This window comes from Crinia signifera, chromosome 3 (genome assembly GCF_055691185.1).
Source record: "Crinia signifera chromosome 3, ASM5569118v1, whole genome shotgun sequence".
NCBI lineage: Eukaryota > Metazoa > Chordata > Amphibia > Anura > Myobatrachidae > Crinia > Crinia signifera.
Genome location: NC_139219.1, coordinates 200,737,530 through 200,761,611, shown reverse-complemented (window position 1 = coordinate 200,761,611; position 24,082 = coordinate 200,737,530). Strand labels below are relative to the sequence as shown.

At 40.6% G+C, this 24,082-nt stretch overlaps 1 protein-coding gene across 1 annotated transcript in view; it reads right to left on the bottom strand.

Moving 5' to 3' along the window:
- The window catches only part of LMBRD1 (LMBR1 domain containing 1), a 198,538-nt gene extending 177,715 nt beyond the window's left edge, over nt 1-20,823 (bottom strand). Inside the window, exons 1-4 of the mRNA XM_083177262.1 lie at nt 20,669-20,823; nt 19,071-19,247; nt 14,446-14,509; nt 4,141-4,238 (exon numbers count right to left, since the gene is read on the bottom strand). Of these exons, the coding sequence (XP_083033388.1) occupies nt 4,141-4,238; nt 14,446-14,509; nt 19,071-19,247; nt 20,669-20,728 (399 nt within the window). The 5' untranslated portion in view covers nt 20,729-20,823. The remainder of the gene's footprint in view (nt 1-4,140; nt 4,239-14,445; nt 14,510-19,070; nt 19,248-20,668) is intronic.
- Nucleotides 20,824-24,082: the final 3,259 nt, after the last annotated feature.

Below are 24,082 nucleotides of genomic sequence, written 5' to 3'. Positions count from 1 at the left end.
ATAGTAGACTACTATACAATACACTTAAATATACACTAAAATATACCTTGTAATTCGCTAAACCATGGGTCTTCAAACTGTGGCCCTCCAGATTTTGTGAAACTACAAATCCCAGCATGCCTTGCCAGTTTTGCTATAAGGGAGTGTTAAAACTGTGGCAATGCATGCTGGGATTTGTAGTTTCATAACATCTGGAGGGACACAGTTTGAAGACCCATGCGCGGCTAAACTATACAATACACTAAAATAATACACTGCATTAAACTACACATTATGCTAGAGCAGTGGTTTTCAACCTCAGTCCTCACTGAGTGCATGTTTTCCAGGTCTCCATGTGGAATCAGAGGTGAAATAATTAGTTCCACATGTGATCTTTGAAAATATGTCAATGAATAATGAGTGCACCTGTCGGGTGACCTGGAAAACGCACACTGTTGGGGGGAGTCCTGAGGACCAAGTTAATAACCACTGTACAAAACGTTACAATTTACCAAACTTCAAACTACACTAAAAATACAATCTACTATAGCACTATACACTAAACTATACTACAGTACAGTATATGCATCTATTCCTGCAGCCAGAGGGGCTGGGAGTGTGGCTAGAAAACTGGGGCGTGGCCTTGCAGAATGACGCAATTTGTAGGCCACCTTGCCACATGACCACGATCCCCAAATTTCGGGCAGACGCCCCACCACTTGACAGAATTGGGAGGGATGCTTAAATTTTGTATATGCGACATAGGGGCGCTAACTACCCATTTACCTCATAAGGACACGTCCCCTTTCCTGATGCACACAACAGAAAAACATTCAACTTTTCATACCTCCACTTCAAAATTCCCACTTTAACCGCTGCAATATATTAGACACTATACAATAAACTATACACTACATTACATAATACACTGTATTATACCACCACACCATAAAAAATAGTAGCTATTGCACAAGTACATTATTGTACTGTGTGAGATTTAAACCCCTTTTTCCTATTCCCTGCAGCATACTGCCAATTCTACTTGGATCATGTGTTACTAAACCTTTTTCACACTGTGTGCCCTAAAGGTGTACTATTCTGCTTTTTGGGGGGACTTTACACTGCAATATGGGATGACACCATATGTATGACTTACTTTGTTGTATAAAAAAACGACAACAAGTGCAAGTTAGAGTTCAGAAATAAGTTTTCTTTGCATCAACAAACTTAATAGAACAAACCATTGTTGTTTCGGGTTAGCGTTGTTTTTGTCTTTATGTATAACTGGCTGCACAATGATGATTTAACATTTTTAAAATTATTACTGAAGCATTAACAACATGAAACTGACAATACCTAGCAAAGCCTCCTGAGCTCAAACTCCTTCGTGGTCATTATTCTGCAATTATGCTGATTCAGCACACCATTATGGCACTCCGTTGAGTGATTCAGGTAATGCACTGTCAATAGGATGGTCGCTGACACAAATGATAGACAAAGGCATAAATGTACTCTGCACATAAGCTTAGCATGCTCCACAAGACTTTCCTTTGACTGGCAAATAACTGAAAGGTGCATACACACTGGGCGTTTTTGCCTAGCAATAAAAAGGGAAAATCCCTGGGCTGAAAATCGCCTGGTGCAAACACACTGAGCAATTATTGCTCATCCAAGCGAATTTCTCCCCAGAGTAGACAGGTTTTCGTAGCAGGATCCTATGAAAAGCCGTCCACCCTGAAACTCATCTGCTAGTAATACCAGAGTCGGTGGCCAACGATGATGCAGGAGTGCACATTAGCGTTCACCGCCAGGCCAGTCATACTTCATGGCTTTTGAGCTGAAAGCAGCTCAAACTGTTAAACAGAGCGGTTTTCAGCTGAAAATAGCTGAGTTTATATGGGCCTTAAGACGTGAAAAGGCATGTTTTTGCAACTGTTTTGTGACAAAAGGTATAATAAACATAACAGAATGCAGCATGGACCCCACAACACTTTGGTAAGTTTGAGGAGTCCTTGAAGTATATAAACTGGAAGGAATTATTTAGGAGGTATAGATACTACTAAAAGGTGGAAAACTTAAAAAAAAAAAATACTGCTGGAAAGCACAGATAATTGTATTATTAGGGTAAATAAAAGAAAAAATGTCAAAAAGAAACCTATGTGGCTTAACAGCAAAGTCAAAAAAAAAAAAAAAGATGGGACACCCAAATCATTTGCCGTATATAAAGAATGTAATAAGAAATGTAAAAATATAAGTCAAGATTGCTAAATTAGATAGTGGAGGTAAAAAAGCAGCAGATAGTAAATCGAACCCCAAAAAATATGGGCCCACAAAAAATTGGTAATAGAAGGAAAAGAGAAAGTGGAATTATTCAATAAATGTTTTGCTTCTGTATTTACAAGGGAAGAATCTTCATAAGATCTCCCACAGATTAAATGCTCGGCTCTTGATTGCTCCCAAACTGTATGTTTGAATGAGGAAATAGTCAAAAATAGAGTACAGGACCTAAATAGTAACAAATCTCATGGACCGGACAAAATACACCCTGGGATGCTAAAATAATTGAGTTCTGTCATAGCACTACCATTATATCGGATATTCGAGGAATCAATAAACTTGGGGACTGTACCAAGGGACTGGCGCATAGCTTAAGTAGTACTAATATGGAAGAAAGGTAGCAAAACGAACCCTGAAAATTATAGACTGATCAGCCTTACATCCATTGTAGGGAAAATATTAGAAGGAATAATAAAAGATAGTATCCAAAATTTCTTAAAACAGGAGAAAGAAATAAGTAAGGCTCATCATGGCTTTGTCAAAAATAGATCATGTCAGACTAATTTAATTATCTTCTATGAGAAAGTCAGTAGGGGGCTGGACTTAGGGAAATCTGTTTATGTAATACTGCTTGATATCACTAAAACTTTGACAGTGCCTTATAAAGGTTATTAATGAAACTAAGTGATTTAGGGTTAGGAGATAATTTGTAATTGGATTAGAAACTGGTTGCACAATCGGGGACAGAGTGTGGTGGTAAATGGCATACATTCCAGTTTGGGTAAGGTCCAAAGTGAAGTGCCGCAAGGTCCATTATTGGGACCCACCGTGTTTAATATATTCATTAATGATATAGGAAGTGACATACTGTAGTGAGTAAAATTGCAATTTTTGGGGACGACACGAAATGGAGTAAGGAAACTAACTCAGGAGAGGATGTGCATAGACTACGAAGTGACTTGATTAAACTGGAAAGTTGGGCAGAAAGGTGGAAAATGCAGTTTAATGTTGATAAATGTAAAGTAACTCATTATGGGAACAAAAATGAACAAGCTACTTACAGGCTAAATGGAGTTATTATAGGGAATTCTGCTGTAGTGAAGGACTTGGGGGTCATCATAGAAGAAAAATTGGGTAATAGTGCACACTGGGCAATAATGCCAATGTGATAGTGCCTCTTTACAAGGCATTAGTGAGACCATACTTGGAATACTGTTTTCAGTTCTGGGCATCGCATCTTCAAAAAGGCATAAGTGAATGGAACAGGTACAGAGAAGGGCAACTAAGCTAGTAAAAGGTCTCAAATCACTAGAACACAAAGATAATGTAGGTTAACCAGACTGAACATGTTTTCACTGGAGAAACGGAGGTTGAGAGGGGATATGATTAGTATGTTCAAATACAGGATTAGGAATCATATTGAACAGAGATGAGTTGTTCACTAACAGGCCTATAGTTAGGACAAGAGGGTATTTACTGAGGCTCAAGGAAAATAAATTCTGTACTGAATTAAGAAGAGGATTCTTCAACATTAGAGCAGTAAAATCCTGGAACTCATTGCCGGTGGGGGTGATTACAGCAACTACGGTTAATGAATTTAAATCAAAACTGGATACATTTTTGGCCACTAAGGGAATCCTATAGATATAACTTACTCAACTCAGTAGTTACAAGTCAGATAGGTTGAGCTCCATGGACTAACATTTTTTTTTCAGCCTTAATTACTATGTTGTTACACACACAGTCCAATATCGGTTGCCCCTTAATTACTATGTTGTTACACACACAGTCCAATATCGGTTGCCCCTTTAGGATATAAGAGCACCTATGTTTATCTTATTTTTAAAATATAGTCAAATTGAGAGCTCTATACAAGAAACCTACCGAGCAGTTATTACTGTTCTCTTCATCCTTTTCTTCATAGTAAAAATATACAAATGGTATCCACAGAAATACACAGAACAGGATCACCGAATAAAAGGCTAAAGAAAGAACAAAGCAAGTATTAAAATATACTCTATTATACACAAACCATAAATCCAGTATAAATGACAATGAAGTATCAGAAATCATGTGACAATGTAGCTGGCATATTAAAATATAAATACAAATCTGAGAAGGAAAAGCCACTAGAAATTATTCGGACATTACTGTAAATGTATTTTTTTTTTTATTGAAACATTTGCATCACAGTATAATAAGTTATTCACATCACTACCTCCAACATAGATTTATAGTGCTGATACATGTGCACTATGCATATACATACATCTAAAAGATGTAAGCAGTATGAATGTAATATCAAATGGCACTAAAAATCTCAAAAGCTGTATGACATCAAAAGAATGAAGGCAGAATTATTATTATTATTTTTTTTTTAAAGAGATAGAAAGGTTACAATATAGCAACATCGGTGAACTAAATGATGCAACGTTTCTCTACCACATTTTCTTCATTTTCCTAACCTGGATAAGAGAACAGGAACAGTTTCTTCAACGGTTCTTGTTGAATTTAACAAATTATTATATTAAATAAACCAAACACAATATGTATGCTAGGTAAGGATGGGAATGCTATAATATATATATATATATATATATATATATATATATATATATATATATATATATATATATTTTATGTCTAAGGCACAACCCTGTATTTACAAATTATTCCCAACTGACAGGTAGTCCAATGATTTATTGGGCGACTTAGTGTCCAGAGGCAGATATAACTTGAATAATAAGGATAAACCTGGCTACCTTGAAACCTATGGCAATATTGTGGTCAAAATATAGGAAGTAATTAGGCTGCAAAACAGTACTCCATAAACATCTATAATATTCATGGGAGATTTTTATGTTAAAAAAATAATAACCTGGACAATAAACGGTACTTGTGTAGTATCACGGCTCCCATCGCATGCCATATGTTGTGGCATGAGATGGCATGCGATGCTTCCCGTTTTTGATGCATTTTTTGAAAAAAAATAAAAATTGCATGTGATCTCATGCGATTTTGATCACAAATGCATCCAAATGCATTTAAATTAGTAGCAAACATGTTAAATGCACCCCAAATGCCATTTTTCACACTGTACCACCCTCACTATCAACGCCAACCCGAAGCGTGGCGAGCGCAGCGGTCCGCGAGGGGCGGCTGTACGTGTCCTACGACCTTTTCATACCCCCACTATCCACGTCAGCTTGGAGTTGAGAATAGAAAGTGTGGCTATCGCAGCGAGCCCCGCGAGGGGACGCGGATACCTTCCCAGGTATCCGCGTCCCCTCGCGTGCTTCACAGGTGTCCGCTCGCTGCGCTCGCCACACTTTCTATTCTCAACTCCACGCCGACGTGGATAATGGGGGTATGAAAAGGTCGTAGGACGCGTACCGCTGCGCTTGCCACGCTTCGGGTTGGCATTGATAGTGGGGGTGGTACAGTGTGAAAAATGGCATTTGGGGTGCATTTAACATGTTTGCTACTAATTTAAATGCATTTGTGATGAAAATTGCATGCAATGCGATTTTTTACTATGCGATGCCCATCGTGGGAGCCGTGATACTACACAAGTACCCAATAAACTTTTCAAGTGTGTCATGGCATGTAATTGTGGTCATAACAAGGCAATCAGTCAGTATGTGTTGATAATACCTAGACCAGGCATTCCCAACCACGGTCCTCAAGGCACACCAACAGTGCAGGTTTTAATGATATCCAGGCTGGAACACAGGGGACTGAATTAGTACCTCAGTGATTATGATTAACCCATCTGTGCTGAAGCCTGGATATCACTAAAACCTGCACTGTTGGTGTGCCTTGAGGACCGTGGTTGGGAATGCCAGACCTAGACGTTTAGGTCACTAGACTGAAAAAGCCCTGAAACTAAGGCAATGAAAAACAAAAGGGGCCTGGGAACATAGGGAGCCAATTCCGAATCAGGGTTATCATTTCGTAAGAATGGAAAGCCAAGAGAATTCCGTAATATTCTGGTTTAAATATGTTGTTGTCAATCAAAAGCTTCTGTTTTAAACCAGGAAGAATCTGCACTGGCAATTCTTTTACGAGTGCTTCCAAATCATCATTCTTGTTATGTTTCATGAGAGAACCAGAAATCGCAATGCGTGGAGCCATGTAGGAAAAATTTGCATTATGAAGATGGGTGGCGATAGGGATGTTCGCATATGAGGTATATTTAAGCTCAGTGCCAAGTGGATCATCACTCTCAATAGCATTCCGTGGCATATATAGGGAGTTGTCGATCAAGGGAGCCTGATCCCTATCAAACATCGATGCCATCTTTCTCTCAAAGTATGATAATAAAATCCTGGAGAGCTCTACTGCCACCTGGGCAGCAAAAGCAGTGCCCTCCATGACCACAATTCTCAGTGTAACTTTTTATGGGTCCAATAAAGACTACAATGCAGGTAGAAAAATTTCCTTATAACATCAAAGGGTCTGTTTTCTTTGTAAAAGAAGCAGAAGTACAATTTACAATGCAATAAGAGTATTACACTAGATGGCACTTTTGCCTTGTTATATGAATTTGGTTCATCCAGGAGCACGTTAACAAGTATTTCTAGTGCTTGGCAACAAACACCATTAAATGGCAATCACATATAATTGTAGTCCCTAACAACTAGGACAAAAATATCAAAATGTTCATCAAACCGGAAATGCGGAGATATATATATATATATATATATATATATATATATATATAGGTCAGAATAACCCCTATTTACCATCAAGTGGATAAGGTACACCACTATAACTTATAAACAGTTTTTAAGTGCTAATTGCACTTTAGAAATATGCACAGAACTTGAAAATAACAAACAGTACAAGTATACATATCTAGTACTTTCCTGCTAACAACTAACCAACTTGGGTTCAAGCCCCATGGAAACTGTCTCAGATCTTATATTGTTTTTATTTATCTTTTATTTGTTACTTTTGTTTATTATTTGCATTTTGGTTCTATGTGTATTTGTTTTTATAAAATATACTTTGATGTAACCAATATAATTGCATGTTGAGATGAATTCTATATAGTTATAGATAAATGAAAAGGTATTATCCAAAGGTTGTGTATATAAAGAGAGAACTGCTAGATGCACACCCGAACAATTAGGCACCTTGAGAACCACATTTGTGCAATCACAGTGGACCAATAGAACGAGCATGACAATTAAAAGCTGGGTATAACAAGGCATTCAGCACAAAACTGAAACTATTCTTTGAAAAAGCCCTTTTGAAGGGCAAAACGTGTTAGAAGTTACCCCCCTGCGATCAGAGATAGATTTCCATATCAGCCCAACAGCTTTGGATGACCAGCCTCATATTACCATATTTGCAAAATCTTATGGTCTTCCTAAAAAAAACGGCTCCACCATCTAGCCGTACAAAAGACGCAAGCTTGGAGTCTAATCCAGAGAACGCCAGCAGGAGTATCTATTCCACGTGGGTGAGAGACACTCTGTGATCAGAGATACAACCACTGACAGCGTAGGTGCGAGGTACACCTGCCCGCTAAACACTCCAACAAACTCCGTACGGCGGGACACTCCGGACTTTCCTACATGGAGGTATAGGTGAGATACGTATTCAGCACACACCAGCCTCCGTAGTATCTGCATTATATAAGAACTGTCCTCCTGTGAGTCACTTTCCAACTTAGACACCCCGCTGTGAAGTGCCGTGGCCTGGCATCACTGTGGGTATAGCCCAGCTAATATACATGAACATCACCTTTCCTTGGCAATTTGTTGCTTATATCATCCAATAATCTGAAATTATATATAAATTTGGAAGCTGGATAAAAAGTCATTTCCATCAAAGCTATTCATATGCAAATTCCAATGTTGAATGTTTTTATTTTATGCACATAATAATCTATTATGATTTTTTAGTATAAAAAGTATGTAAAATTGTTTATAGGTGGCCGCCTAGTAAAATACGAATTTTCGATATTTGTGTAAATAAATAAATTGATATTTTTCTGAGACAGTTTCCAGCTTGTTATTGCGTATGTGTATTCACTCATGGTGTATTTATTTCTAAAGGAGTATTAACTAATAGCGCAGCAATTCCGGTCTCCTTGTGTGGAGTCCGGATCCGGAATTTCTGGCTCCAGACCCATTACAAATTATATGCTCAGACATTTGAACATATAGAAAAGCTGCAGCTCCTATAGATATTTTGAAATTACTCATATATATTCATTATTATCTTCCTAAATATATCAGCCCCGATTTGGTCACTGACCAATTCTCTGAGGGGGTTTCCGTACAATCCTATATTTAAGGAAATAAAATCTAGGATTGTACGGAAACCCCCTGATGCTTTTACTATGTGTACATTACTTGTGAAATACAAAATACAACCTCAAAGAGGACAAAGATCCCAAAAAGTACCATCACTAATTGTCTATGCAATTAGTCATGATATAAAACAAGACCGGTCTTTCAGAAGGTACGCATGATACATTGTACCTGCCGAGAGTAGAATAATGGTTCATTGAAGGAAATGACTTTTCACATTAACAGTTGTAAAGATTTGACATTTGATCTTAGAGATTGGAAAGAAACATTCAGAAAATAAATCTCATATGAGAGTAAACAGAATTGCCTTCAAGATTGCATTTCACTGCAGGCAAGATCTGCCATTTACTGAACTTCCTAAAGAAACTATTTTACCCTCAATTGATGAATTGTTTTTATTTAGTTTCTTTGGATCAATAAAATAGAAGGAAACTCATCTGAGAAGCAGTCTGCCTGTCTTTTCAACTACATATAAAGTTTGCACAAAGTAAAATATGTGTGAAGGAATACAGTAAGAATGTTTGATTCATCTCATGAATACTCAAAAAGTTTGATAAAATTATGGATGTGTGTAAATTCTTACAATATAGATTGTAAGCTTGCAGCAGGGCCCTCCTACCTCCAAGTCTTCTCTGTTTTTCCCAGTTTGTTCCATCACTGTCTACAATTGTAAAGTACAACTGAATTTGCTAAGCTATACAAGAAACTGAATATATAAAATGCAATAACGGGGTTAACATTGGTTTTGTAAAATTATATGCACACACACACAAATATCAATACATACACTCACACATACAGTATAAAAATCTATCTATTCATACATACATACACACACACACACACACACACACACACACACACACACACACACGGAGACACTCTCATCTAGCCTGCCTATGGTGGGGCAGATGTAACATGTGCAGAGAGAGTTAGATATATGTGTGACTTATTTTGTTTCTGTGCAGGGTAAATACTGGCTGCATTATTTTTACACTGCAATTTAGATTTGTTTCAACACACCCCACCCAAATTTAACTCTCTCTGCACATATTACATCTGCCCCACCTGCAGTGCACATGGTTTTGCCCATTTTACAAACAAATCTGAATAAGGACCATAATGTGACTGGCTTAGCTTGCTGTCTGTGGTGATCTATTTATAGTATGTAACTTAATAATAAATGTTAACTATGGGGGGCGGAGAAAAATCTTGTGCCTATGGGCAGCTTTACCCCTAAATTCACCCATGTATGTACTATAACAAAGCTTACATACACAATGCAGAAGTTGAACAGCCTTCAAAAAAAAAAAAAAAAAGACATTACTATGAGACTCAAACATGTTGAATATTCTGGGCAAAACAAAAAAAAATAGTGTTTTATCACTGTAGTTGTTGACAATACAAACAAAAATTAAATAGTACTTTGCAACAAAGATAATAAAAATTCAGAGGCTCAATGAACCAGGATCACTCACTTTACAAGAAAACTGCTGCAATGGATTTTTGATGGATCATAAAGTTTGAAATAGTACATATTTTAAATTCAATGTATCAGGCAGAAGGGTTTATCTAAATGTGTGGCCTAGATAAAACCTAATGACATGATTCACAAGATAAGAGATCTGTGCTTAACCACACTCACACAAAAATACCAACACCAACAACAGAAATCAGAAAGTCATAATACAAATCAGGTTTTATTTATTATGTATGCTAGATTACTTGTGCATGTGTGTATTAATTCTCCAGTGCCGTTCATGAGTATGCAAGGGGTCTAGTTTTTGAAATGCAAATGCACGGTTTGAAAATGCACGGTATACACATAACTGTATAATCAATCTGAAACTTATTTCCTGCGGAGGATCCATTAAGAAATCCCCTTTCACAAATGAGGACTTGATGTGCAGAACAGAGCTCAGCATAATATTAGGTTGGATTAATTTCACAGAGTGGTAATTACTTGGGAGGAACTGAGAAAATAATCAATTTAAGGTGTGGATTTAAATTGACACAGCAGAAAATAATAAATTATATTCCTTCAAATTCTGTGTGTAAAAACTCCATAGCAACCTTTATAAAGTGTTTGCTTCCCTTCCAGATGTGAAGAGACCGGTAGTTTAACCCTTTGAGTGCCTACATCTGTGAGATGTTCAAAATGTCCGCTAAAAATGCCAGTGTCACTCACATTTGTTATATAAATCCAAATAAAAATTATTTTTCCTATATATAAAAATAAACAGTATAGGTTATTATAAGGATATAAAAAAAACTTTTGCTTGCCAATTTTCAAACCTATTTGGACAAATTCACTTGGCACTCACGAGTTAAAGCCACCCCATGTTTATTTAGCAGTTAGGCCAACGTGTTTAGAGCCAATGTGGCTCTTTTTCAAGCCTTGAAAAAGAGCCACATTGGCCTGACTGCTATATTACCACCATGGACCAGGACCCTACCCAGGACAAATCTTTGGAGCCTTGCAGGGTGTGATATTTCCCAGGAACACTCTGCCATACCATCCTAGGCTCCTCTGCCTTCAGTGGGTCTTCAGTGGGTAACGGATTCCTTTGGAGCACGGTTTTATTTTCCCACTGTTCAATTTTATTGTTTTTATTAATATGTTCATATAGTTAAAGAATGGAAATCTTTATTAATCTTCCCGTTTCATTGGACTGTGCGCCAAGGGTCCTTACAACATCTCTTGTACATTTAGCTTTGTGGTGTTTGGGAACACCAGTTAAGGTACCCAGGCAGCTGCGCGGGAGTGTGCAGGGTGAGAGTGCTTTTATACCCCATGTTGATATACATAAGGGATCTCCTCCTCCTCCTCTCGAGTGGCCACCCAAACTGATATAAATGCTATAGTATATATACTAATATAAAGCCTATCAGAAACATGGTCTTCCATTGGGTATGTATTAGAACAGAGAATCCAAGTACAGGTTGAGTATCCCGTATCCAAAATGCTCGGGACCAGGAGAATTTCGGATAACGGATTATTCCGTATTTCGGAATATTTTAATATTTCAATGATGTATTTTGAAGTATCTTGCATTTATGCTGTATAAACACATAATATACACACAAATATATTTTATTACCACATAAAATACACACAAATATATTTTAATTGTTCAAAAAACAAGGTTTCAAAACGTGAAACAAAATTTGTGTACTATCTCAGCACTGAATTTGAATGCCAAGCAAACATTGTCTTGCACATATATAGTGCCAGTTACATATCATGTCCCCAGTGATGCTGTTACAAATGTCCCCAGTGAGTTTTTAGCAAAAAAAAAAAAAAATTTCACTTTCTGGAAAGTCCGTATTTCGGAATAATTTGGATAACGGATATTCGGATACGGGATACTCGACCTGTATCTGTTATTTTACTTTTTAGTATATCATGATGTCACTTAAATTCAGACATAACCAATCAAAATCAATAGGGAGGGCAATAAGAATACATTATATAAAATATATTTCCTTTAAGAAAAACAAAATACTGCAAGGGGAATAATTTTGTATCATTGCTTCTGCTGTAGCTTTTTTCCCTTTATGTACGAAAGATTAGTCAAACTATGGCCATGATTCTGGATCACTCGCAAAGGCAATTTCCATCTCAAATGGACAAAACCATGTGCACTGCAGGTGGGGCAGATGTAACATGTGCAGAGAGAATTACATTTGGGTGAGTTATTTTGTTTCTGCGCAGGGAAAATACTTGCGGCTTTATTTTTACACTGCAATATAGATCTCACTTTAAATTAAAAACCTATCAAATCTAACTCTCTCTGCACTCCATTTGAGAAGAAATTTGCCTTTGCGAGTGAACCAGAATAAGGGCCTATATCTAGACCATATCTAATGTTAACAGACAAAGTCAAATGGACCTTCTAGCCATCAAAAAAGATACTTTAAACGCTATTCACTCTTATACACTCGTCCCAAATCGGATGTGTTTGACATCCTCTCTGACCCGATGCGCAGTCCCTCGCATCGGATCGGAGGTCGGACGGGCTGCACATTAAATTTATCAGATCGGACTCATCAGTGGCACATTGGGGGTGACCCTAGGTCTATGCCAGCGGTGCAGCTGCGGGGGGGGGGGGGGGGTCGAGCAGCAGGGACGGAGCGGCGGCTGGTGAAATTGAATTTTTTTTTTCAAATTCACCAGCTGCTTCCCGCTCTGCCTCCCCGCAAATACTATTACTAGCTCCTTGCTGCCACTCTAACCCCGTTCCCAACCGGCACTGCCAGCTTCCCAGGAATTTCTACATGCAATAAATCGCATGCACATCAAGTGCCACATCGTAAGCGAGCCTCCCGGTCAGCATATTGGTCTGACATGCCCATAGGGGGCCTTTACTTAATAAACCAACCTTGTATTATTTATAATGTGTCACAGAGACAATAAAATCAGTAGGACATTTGCACTACAAAAAAACATTCAAACACTTCTTAGCATCAACAGATATGTAATGATATTTTTAGATAAGTTTTACTTCTTAGAATAATACGTTTGTCAGCTTAAATTACTTTAAAATGGCCAATCCTAATACATGAGAGTTGTTTTGTGAAACAAATCCCAGACATACAAGTGCACACTCCAGAGAATTCACCAATACAATTAAATTGTCTATCCGTTCTCGCATTGGAGGTGCATGACAATTGCACCTCCAAAAGCTAGACAATTGACAATTTGTTCACAGAATCATATAGAAGGACGTTAAGCTTGGTATACACTATAAGACATTTCATATTGATACGCACGATAAAAAGATAGTTAACATTATTATCATGCATTATGTCTAGTGTGTACCGACTCTATAGTTATCAATGCATGCTGCCTGGATCGTTATGGACTTCCCTTGTCATCTGTATATGCAGTAATATTTTGCCTATGTCATTCATGACTAGATGCATAGGTATTCAATCCCTCATCACGACTGTCGATCTGTTCCGACAGCCATCACCCTGGCCCGTTTTGCTCCACAGCATATCGCCATGCGGGATTCATTGTCCCGCTTGGCAATCAGCTACAAGGGGGCTGTCCGCATAAACGGCCGTGGATTTTCGATATTCAGTTATGAGCGACAATTCACGACTGTAAATGGACATCAACAGAACAGGCCCGACTTTGAAAGCTGTCGAGCCCGTTGTGTTGATATGCCTCTTCAATGCTGCTGGGATTGAATACCCCCCATAGCATTCAGTGTATGAACTATTACAATAAGAAAAAAAAATAAAAGGCAATTTTGCGGTCAAAAGGAACTTAATTTTCCCATTTTAAACACAAAATCTCCCTGTGTGTGTGGGCTGGTGATTAGCGCTGATGCCCTTTTTTCCCCATCGCCCGGTTTACCAGGACAAATGGACCACTTGCCACAGTCTCTTACTTTGGAAAGTGGTTCACACACTCCGTGAAAAATCGCTCAGTGTGTATGCACTGAGTGATTGGCCAGCACTTGTCACTTTATTGTACATGGGCAAAAATGCCCAGTGTGTACACACCTTAAGTCTCAGGGGGTAAAGAACAGAAAAAACCTGTGAGCCTACTCCTTTTCAATGCTAGTCTGTAATTGGATTGCAAAATTAATTTGCATTGTGAATGTTCTGTGAAAAAGGCAACTCGCAGCTCACACAAGGAAGCTCACATATAATTGGATTGACCCATTAGAGAATATACTAAAGTAAATAAAAAGTTCAACACAATTAAGAAACAACTTGTTTAAAGCAATTTGGTGTAATTAGCAAAACTGAATAGGAAAAAACTATATAAATCAATATTTAATTGTTGCATTAAAGCTGCTTTAGTTATTTAATTTTAACAAAGTTTATATGACAAAAAAAAAAAAATACTTACTGTAATAGCCAATTAAAACTGTATTCTCAATTTGGGAGCGTGTGGCATTATTTTCTGCCCATTCCTAAAGAAAAACAAAAGTAAAAAAAAAAAAAAAAAAAAAACACATTATACATCTGGTATAAAAACAGGTTCCCAAAACTAAATACCATATATACTCGAGTATAAGCCTACTTTTTCAGAAAAATGTTTATGCTGAAAAAGCCCCTCGCGGCTTATACTCGAGTGAGGGTCCCACTTGAGTCAATAAGTTTTCCCAGTTTTTTTGTTGTAAAATTAGGTTCCTCGGCTTATATTCGGTTCGACTTATCCTCGAGCATATACGGTATATCAGCTACAGAAGAATAATAAATTGCAAAACAGATTCTCATGTGTTATGAGAGAGGAAATGTTATCCAATTATCTGCGATAATTTAAAGCAGATAACAGTCGCCGGAGGCTATGCTATACAGCTAGCAATGGAAACACCCCCCCAAACTGACCATTGTCCTTTTCATACCACATGTACACTGTTTCAGGTACACCCTTTTAAAACGTTGGGAAATATATAATAAAAATAATGGAGTAAGATTAGCAGAGCGAGTTGAGTATAGGATGGTAGGAGGAGAGTCCCACAGATCTAAATTCAGTTTCTAGTTTTGAACTTGGGATATTTCACACAAGCCCATTGCTAAAAGCAAACCATAGAATAGGATGAAGGAAAGGACCAAGTGACTTTACAATGAGACGGACATGTACATGCCTCCTTTCACACAAGCCTGTTCATAACATTTCTGTTCGGGTATCCAGTTGGCTAACAGATAATGTTAAGTAGACAGTCAATAGGTAGATACCATAAGGTTGACAGGAGTTCACTATTATTTTCGATTTATTTGGGCACTTTAATGCTTTACCATCCACATGGACTCCAATTTTTTTTTTCTTTAAAAATGTCAAGCAGGTGAAACAATACCCATGTGCACCCCTAAGGTAGACCTTGATACTTGTTTATCTGGACTGAACATTAGGACTGGTTGGAGGCCTACAAAGGAGGTGTTTACATCTATTTGCTATATGCCAATGCACTTTTTTTGTTGTTGTTGTTAAAGGCCAGACATGGTATAAAGCTTTTTTATTATTGTGTTAGTTTGTATCTGATTGAATAAAATGTTACATTTTATGCTATCAGCATTATTTTTTGTCCTCATCTCTGAGGGACACTGGAGGAGGAAAGAACGGGTCGTCTGTTGTGTGACCACCATTCTACGATGTCTGACTTGGCCTAAGTGAGGACTTTAAAGGGTACAGAGGCTTGATCTTTGTCCCAATTTTATATTTGACCAACTTAGTGCCTAAATCTGCACCATCAATTATTTCTACTTTTGTCTCTGAGGTCCATCTTTATGGATCAGGGTTCAAACCATCAAGGAATTTATTGGTCATTCAGAAATTGAGCCATATTTTGGACATCTTAGAATTTATAATACCCCAACAGGGAGCACGAGTCCCATCTATTCTTTATCAATACCCATGTAGATACTTTAAGTTACTCCTCAGGGATCAACTAGCCGGGGTAAATTTACTGCAGCTAATTGAATTTCCCCTATAATGTGTGGAGAGGAGAGGGGACCAACACAATAAAGCCATAATGCATAGGAAACCAATATTTTCTGTGGTATCATGTACAAGAAAAATAGTTAAAGATTTTTAGAAGATAAAATTAGAATATACGGCTATTTAAACATCTCCAAAAATAAGTTGTGGATAGGATTATGAATTTCATGACTATATTCATAGAAAACCCCAAAGTGTTTGACACCAAAATACAACATGGGCCAAATGTACTAGGGTGAGAGTTTCAGAAAGAGAGATTCTGGGAGAGTTTTCCCATTTTTCTTTTTTTTTTAAAGTAGCAATCAATTTCACTGCAAAACCAGGTTGATTTTGCCATGTAATTGATTGCTGCTTTAAAAAAAAAAAAAAAAAAAAATGGGAAAACTCTCCTAGAATCTCTCTTTCTGAAACTCTCACCCTATTACATTTGGCCCCATATGTTTTTCTAAGATAATTATATATGATCATCAATCCTAGTACATACAACGATCAGCAAATCTGACTATTGCAAAGCCTTTTTGCACAGTTGCTGCAATGAAAGACTGAACTCTCCGAAAACCACGCTGGGGGGCTTTTGTCAGCAGCTTCACATGATAAATCATACTTTCACAGGTAATTCATTAATGTCAATGGGCGATTTATCCCTGTGAATAGGCTGCCAGTAGGTGGACTATTGCCATTTGCACTTTTGTACTACTCATTTTTTTTTATACTGCACTTACCATATATAAATAAAAACCTCTCTCATTAGTAAGTGCCATGTCTATTATTCTTTTAGTATTGTTAACCATATGGATTAAAGCACTTTGTATCCTGTTTTAGCACTGGTTCTTACTTCTGTTTAATCACAGTTGAAATTCTGACTGTACTAACAGAACAGCAACTTTTCTTGCTTCCACATATTAAATTAACCCCATATTCAAATAATAACCTTTTTTCTTAAATAATTTTGTGATGCGGTCATTTGGTCTACAGCATTAGGTCAACATGGTTCTAGGTCGAAAGGTCATTAGTTCGACGGTCGAAATGGGGTTTTTCACTGATTTTTGAGCCGACATGTGCCAACAGGCTGTATTTCATGCCCTACTATCCACTAGGGCGTGATGGGAGAATAAAATAGTGTGCCCGACGCATAGCGAGCGCAGCTTGCAAAGCGAGGGGATGCGGTGCACTTTAAACTGTGTCCATGCTGACCTAGACATCGTCAAACTAATGACCTGTCGACCTAGACCCATGTGGACCTTTTCCCATGTTGACCTAGACCCATGTCGACCTAATGACTGTCGAACATCATGCTGTAGACCAAATGATCCCAACCCAATAATTTTAGTGAATATTCTGTTTATTAAAAAATTTCCATTGAACCTTCACCTGTGTGTTAATATCCTAAAATATTTATAGAAAGGAAACAACTTCCATTTTCCATGATAGACTTTACTATGTACCTAAACAATATAGGGAGGCATACGTGGACCAAGAACCTCCTCAAGGCAATTTTTCCTGGTGCTCTTGCATGGCTAGGATCTGGCTGTGTGCAGTCAAAGCTCCCATGAATCTCCACTCCATGGGAGTCCGGGTGTAACTTGCTTCTGAGGTAGGGACAATTTTAGGTCTGGCATCGCTTACATCTTGCATCTCTCCTGTACCTTATACTCCACTGGCTGTTATATTTTTTCAACACTGAGTGTTCCACTCGTGGTTTTACATAGCAAACCTACCTTTTCATGCTTTATTTGAGCCTTAGCAAGCTCTACTGGCACTACAGCCTGCTGCAAATGACCCACTACTGCAACTGCTCTCTCATGCATTCGTTGTGAGCATTATATATTTTTTTGCGTGTGGCCCATGTCAGATTTATATCTCTTTGGGGACTTCTGCAACAATGTAGTCCCTCTTGGCAACAGCCTCCTATAGTGGATGTTAGTGTATCAGTACATGATTTCTACTTCTGCATGAATTTTCAGCTATTTTTTATTCCAGAGACCTTTAGGCGCTACCATTTACACCCCACCTGCTACCTTTAAAACATCCTCATACTTTTGCATAAACTACAGGTATGTAGTATCCATGTGTTAAATAACGCACCCAACGTTTACATTTCCAGACAATTTGCTGTTCCCTCCCTCTATAGTCAAAGTATGTCAACATGGTCCCTGTAGGGACCATGCAGGGAGGACCAAATAAAAGTGGATGTAAAGTAAGCCCTCTGGCATTATTCCAAGATGCAGCAACACCATGACAGTGTGTTAAGAAAGTGGATCCTTCCCTGTAGGTGGCTCTATCCACACCCGGCATACTACCCAAAGTGCTTAGAAGACCATTTGTGCGTGGCTACAACCCCTGAGAGGATTCATACAGGCTGGTAGTAGGTAGTGGTGCTGCCACCAATAGTGTGGGAGCTGGGAGTTCGCAGCTGCTATCAATACAGTGTGTGTCAGGCATGGGAGTACCAGGGCTTTGGTGGAGCTCACTATGGTAAGCCATTATCTTACCCCCTTCCCTACCACAAGTACTGCCTTCCAGCTGGAGGGCCACTTATCCCACCTCTGCCCCTAATACACTCTCAATATCTCCCTGGCTCGAACTCAAAGCTCTACCCCAAATTCTGCTTGCCCTTAACTGCTTCTACCACAACTGTTACTTGCCCCCAGCACTGCCCACGCTGCCTGCTTTCATCCCTCAGAATATGAAATGGGTCTCAGAAACAGTGGCGTAGAGCCCCTATTTTTATTATATTGAGGGGTCATGGGGGCCTAGAAATATTTTTACTAAGCTTGATCACCCCTTATCCCCAAACCTGAAATAAGCCATTATCAGTCTCAACTGATCTGCAGAGGGTCAAGGGGGACAAAGCGGTTATATACTAGTAGTAGAATATGGTACTGATTAATGCCAAAACACAAGGAGGTATAGAGTTAAATTAGATAAAATATTTTACACACATAAAAAAGGATACACAGGAACAAAATTCACTATATCTAATACATAGAAAAGTTGTAATTTATAAAAAAAAAAAAAAAAAAGAAGCTTGCCTTAAATGTTCCATTTTCATACTTCATAAAAGATACAAGAAAAATGTCCACAGGCAGAAGTGCAGAGGTGATCAGAGCGACAGCCAGTGAAAAGATTGCTGTAATAGTAGAAATCACTTCACTTTCCTGGCGACTTTGGTACTTTCGGACATAAACCCAACAAAAAGCAAAAATAGCCTGAAACAGAGAAGTTCATATTTAAAATAAAATAAAAATTATTGAAAAAAAAATACATATTTTTAAGTGTTTTTGTTTTAATTCATGGCACATCCAAATCAAAACTATTCTATAACCCACCCCACACACAGACAGATAAACTACTCATGTGCCAAAGAATTTTGAAACACTAATTTGCAAATATAAATTTGCTTGTATGCCTGAAGAACGAGCCAGTTCAGATGAGTAGTTAGTTAAGTGAATCATTTACAGTAGTGTTTATTCTAGCACCCGCTATATTTGAAAACCCATGCAGTTCCTCTTCCCTGCCTGGGGTGTCGCTGCCTGCTGTAGAGATTCTAGCACAGTGTGGTCTGTATATCAGCACTGACATGGAAACCAGACCTGTGCACAGTAGACAGCGACACCCCAGGCAGGGAAGAGGAACTGCATGGGTTTTCAAATATGGCGGGTGCTAGAATGAACACTATACAGTATTTACTCATTCATTATTTGAAAAAGTATCAGTATCACATAAAAACAGTTTGACATTCTGGTCAGAAGATGCGATTAGCATTTTTAAATTTTCTTTAAAGCTTTAATGTTAAGAATTTTGACAGCCCAGTACCCCTTCTCTCTTTGTGCGGGCCATATCCTATTAGCCCAGTTAGTCTTCCAGCTGACAAAATCCGGGCTAATGGGATCAGTGGCGCCACAAAAAAAAAAAAATTATATATCGATGCATTATTTTGTGTGTATGGGCGATCTGCCGACCATCAGTACAGCTGCTGCAGGAGCCGTCGGTAACTGACAGCTCACTAGGTAGGCATGTGCAAATGCACCCGCCCAGTTTTAAGGTCAATCACGACGGATTGAGCAGTATGGATGGAGACGACTCTGCCCGATTCATCTGTAGATACAGTATGTCCGCAGATTAATAGTAATCATTTTATAGGCCATTGGCATTAATGTCATAATTTGAGCCACTTATCAAGAGGAGGGTTTCTGGGCAAGCAGAAACCCCCTCTCTGCGTTTGCCTAAGAGTTGCAGGAAAATGCAATGAGCTCAGGAGAGGTGTATCCTACACCTGATCCAATAGAAGTGCCCTCCGTTTACCACTGCACCAAGTATGCTCATGGACCAAGCCAACTTCATTCTATAAAATGACAGAAGACAATGTTGTCGGAGGACAAGCTTAGCAACTCCCCTCCCCCCATGGATTGTAAACACAACCACGTGTGCTGCTCATCCGCACATACTGTTAGCTGTGGGGACCGGGCACATCTGTACGTGCTGTCAGCAAGCCCAGCTGTACCATGTGCACGTCACCTGTATACACACATGCTGCGACCCATTGTCCCTCCGCAGATATAACTAGCCAGCAAACACAGCGGTATTATCAGCGCCCCCAGCTCCAGCCACCGCAGGACAATTCACTTACCAGGAGCAACAGCCCAAAAACGCACCACCCGATCAGCAACTCCGAGTGACCGTCCGCCATCTTCGCGCTTCCTGCTTCTACCGACAGCTGACAGACCTCGTGACGGTTCGCGGCGTACTGTCAATAGAAGCGCTGCACATAACAGCCAATACACTCGCTCCCCGCCCCACCTTCTTGTGACGTTATCGTGGGGGCGGGGCCTTCATCCTGGGGAGAAGGCGTCCTGTTACCATAGTGACTAGAGCCTGCCATACGCTATTCAAAACCTTACAACTGAGATATAACTGTACAACGGGGCAGATAAAGCCTGGGGAAGTGATACTGTGGCTGGTACTGTCGTTTTTTTAAATAATGCCTGCTAGTTAGGAGCAGTTTTGCTGGTGATAAAGTACCAGGAACTTTATCAATTCACCAAGCTTATTCAAACTGCCCCTCAGTATTTATATTTATATTTCAGTTGGGGAATAAATAATCATTTTTTTTTAAAATACTGTATGAAGTTAGCATTTCACTGCAGTATTTGAAAACCAGTTTGGCTGACCATACTATGCGGCCCAATAGTTAATGATTGCATTTGTAATGTGATCTGGGCACAATATTAACTCCCTGGATTGCATTGCAGAATGCAATAATTTTGGGTATCAGCCAGCACACACAGGCAGGGACCTGCAATGTTCTAAAGGTCCATACACACTGGTCGACTATGCCCAGCGTGTATGGACAGCGATGATTATTTACATCGCTGGGGGAAAGCCGCTCAGTGCATACACATTGAGCCGCTTTACCCCTGCCCGGCGCTGACGGAGGGGGGAGGACGGCTTTGCATAGTGCAGTGCTATGCACAGCCGTCCTCAAAGCCGCTCATCTGCAGCAGCACTCACCGCCGGGCAGTACCTGCTGTTCAAAGTCGCCCAGTGTGTATGAGCCTTAAGTGTGATTCAGGGGTTGCTACCACAATTTGACCCGGAATAGAAGAAGGGTTAAACCCAGGTCGCTCTCTGTATAAAAGGCAACTCAGCTTTAATGTGAAAGCATCGGACCCGGGTCAGTGCCGGGTCAGACCCGGGAAAAAGATCCAGGGTCCGACCCGACAGGGGCGGATTGGCCCGGCGGGAAACCGGGCATTTTCCCAGTGGGCCGGCCCATAATACATTAGAATCGGGCCCCCCCTCCTGACTGGGCCACGGCAGCATTATGCCCATAATGCCCAGATCCAAAATGGCCATGGGAGGGCTGCTGCGCATGTGCGGCCACACGCAGCTCCTCCCATGGTCCTTTGCGGAGCTTGTGAGTGGCAGCTCACGGCTCCGTCCTCCTCTCTGGTCCCTGGCAGTCGCCACTGACTGACACTGACAGCAGCAGCAGTGGCGGCTAAGGACTGAGGAGTGAGGACAGCAGCAGCGGCCAGCAGCGGTGCTGGTGGCCGGAGACCTAGACAAGCAGCAGCAATGGTGAACCAGGAGGCTGGAGAGCAGGAAAACCATAAGGCCGGTGCCAGGGAACGAGAGGCCTGCAGATGATGGTAAGATAAGAATGAGATCTGCCTCCTCTCCCCACCCTCTCTTTCCACCTGTTACCTCGCCCCCCATAAACTTTACTCACCCCTTCTCTGCTTGCCCCCCATTTCCTCCCACCCTTGCCATCTTTCACTCCAGTCATCTCACCCCCCCTCGGCCCCTGTCACCTTGCCCCCATCACCTCCCCGGCGATCGTCACCTCCAGCCCTCTCACCCCCCCCATCACTTCAGCCCCTGTCAGCTTGTTTCCCTGTCACCTCACTCCCCCTGGCCCCCCATCACCTCACTCCCCCTGTCCCCCCATCAGCTCTCCCAGTCACCCCCCTCCCTGTCACCTCACCCCCTCCCTCCTCCACCTGTCACCTCACCACCTTTTGACTCACCCCATCACCTCACCCTCTTGTCTCACCCCCATCACCTCCTGTCTGCTCACCCAGTCACCTTACCCCCTCTCTCCTCACCCTGTCACCTCACACCCACTTACCTCACCACCTTTCGTCTCACCCCATCACCTCAACCTCTTGTTCACCCCCCATCATGTCATTCGGTCACCTCACCTCCTCTCTCCTCACACCATCACCTCACCCTCTTGCCTCTGCCCCATCACCTCACCCCCCCAGTACCTCACCCGTTCACCTCACCCCCTCTCTCCTCACCCTGTCACCTCACACCCTCTTACCTCACCACCTTTCGTGTCACCCCATCATCTTACACCCTCTTGGCTCACCACCTTTCGTCTCTCCCCATCACCTCACGCTCTTGCCCCCCCCCCCCCCCCCCCCTCGGCAATATTTCAGTGCCCCTGAAACCTTACCCATTTTACATTCCTGTGAGTGGTTGTGCACGTGGGGGCCCCACTGCACTGCTTTGCCAGGAGGCCCATAATGCTGTTAAGATTCTGACCCCCCTCACTTCAGCCCCCCCATTGCTGGCGATTAGCATTTATGTAATTTTTCTCCTTTAAATGAAGACACTAATTGGAGTCCTGCTGCCAGAGAGCTTTGCCTCCTGTATGATGATGAACGCTCCATGAAACCAGGCAACATTGCATAGGACTAAGGTAAGTAATATGTTCTTCTCACAGTACGACATCTGTTTTGCCCGACATTGCTAGAATCCACTTACTAGCTCTCCCTGTCCCTTTGGCTCTCCCCTTTCTAGTTCTTTCTTCCATGATCTCACCCCTACCCTCTGTCTCTGCCACCCTCTCTCAGCCCTGCTTTCTCCTCTTTTTCTCTCTTCCCTTGCCTCCTCTTTCCTTTTTCTCTCTACCTGCTCTCTTTTCCCATCCCTCTTTCTCTCAACCCTCTCTCACTCCCCCTTCATCTCACCTCGCTCTTTATCACTCTATCTGCCCCTAGTACCTCTTTCTCCTCTATCTCTGTTCTCCCCACTTCTTTCCTCATGCATTTCCTCTTTGCTTTCCTCCCTCTCTGACAGTCTTTTCCTTGCTCTGGCTCTCTACCTGGCGCTGTCTCTCTCGCTTTCGCCCTCTCCCGGACTCCCTCTCTCATTCTATCCACACACACACACCTGTAGCCTAACCCTATCTACACACACACCTGTAGCCTATCCACATACACACACAAACACCTGTAGCCTATCCATACACAAACACACACACCCCTGTAGCCTAACCCTATCCATACACACACACCCCTGTAACCTAACCCTATCTATATACACACACCTGTAGCCTAACCCTATCCACACACACACACACACAAACCTGTAGCCTAAGCCTATCCATACACAAACACACACACACGTACCCTAACCACACACACACACACAAATAGCCTAACCCTATCCATCCACAAACACACACACCCGTAGCCTAACCCTATCTACACACACACACCTGTAGCCTATCCATACACAAACGCACACACCTGTA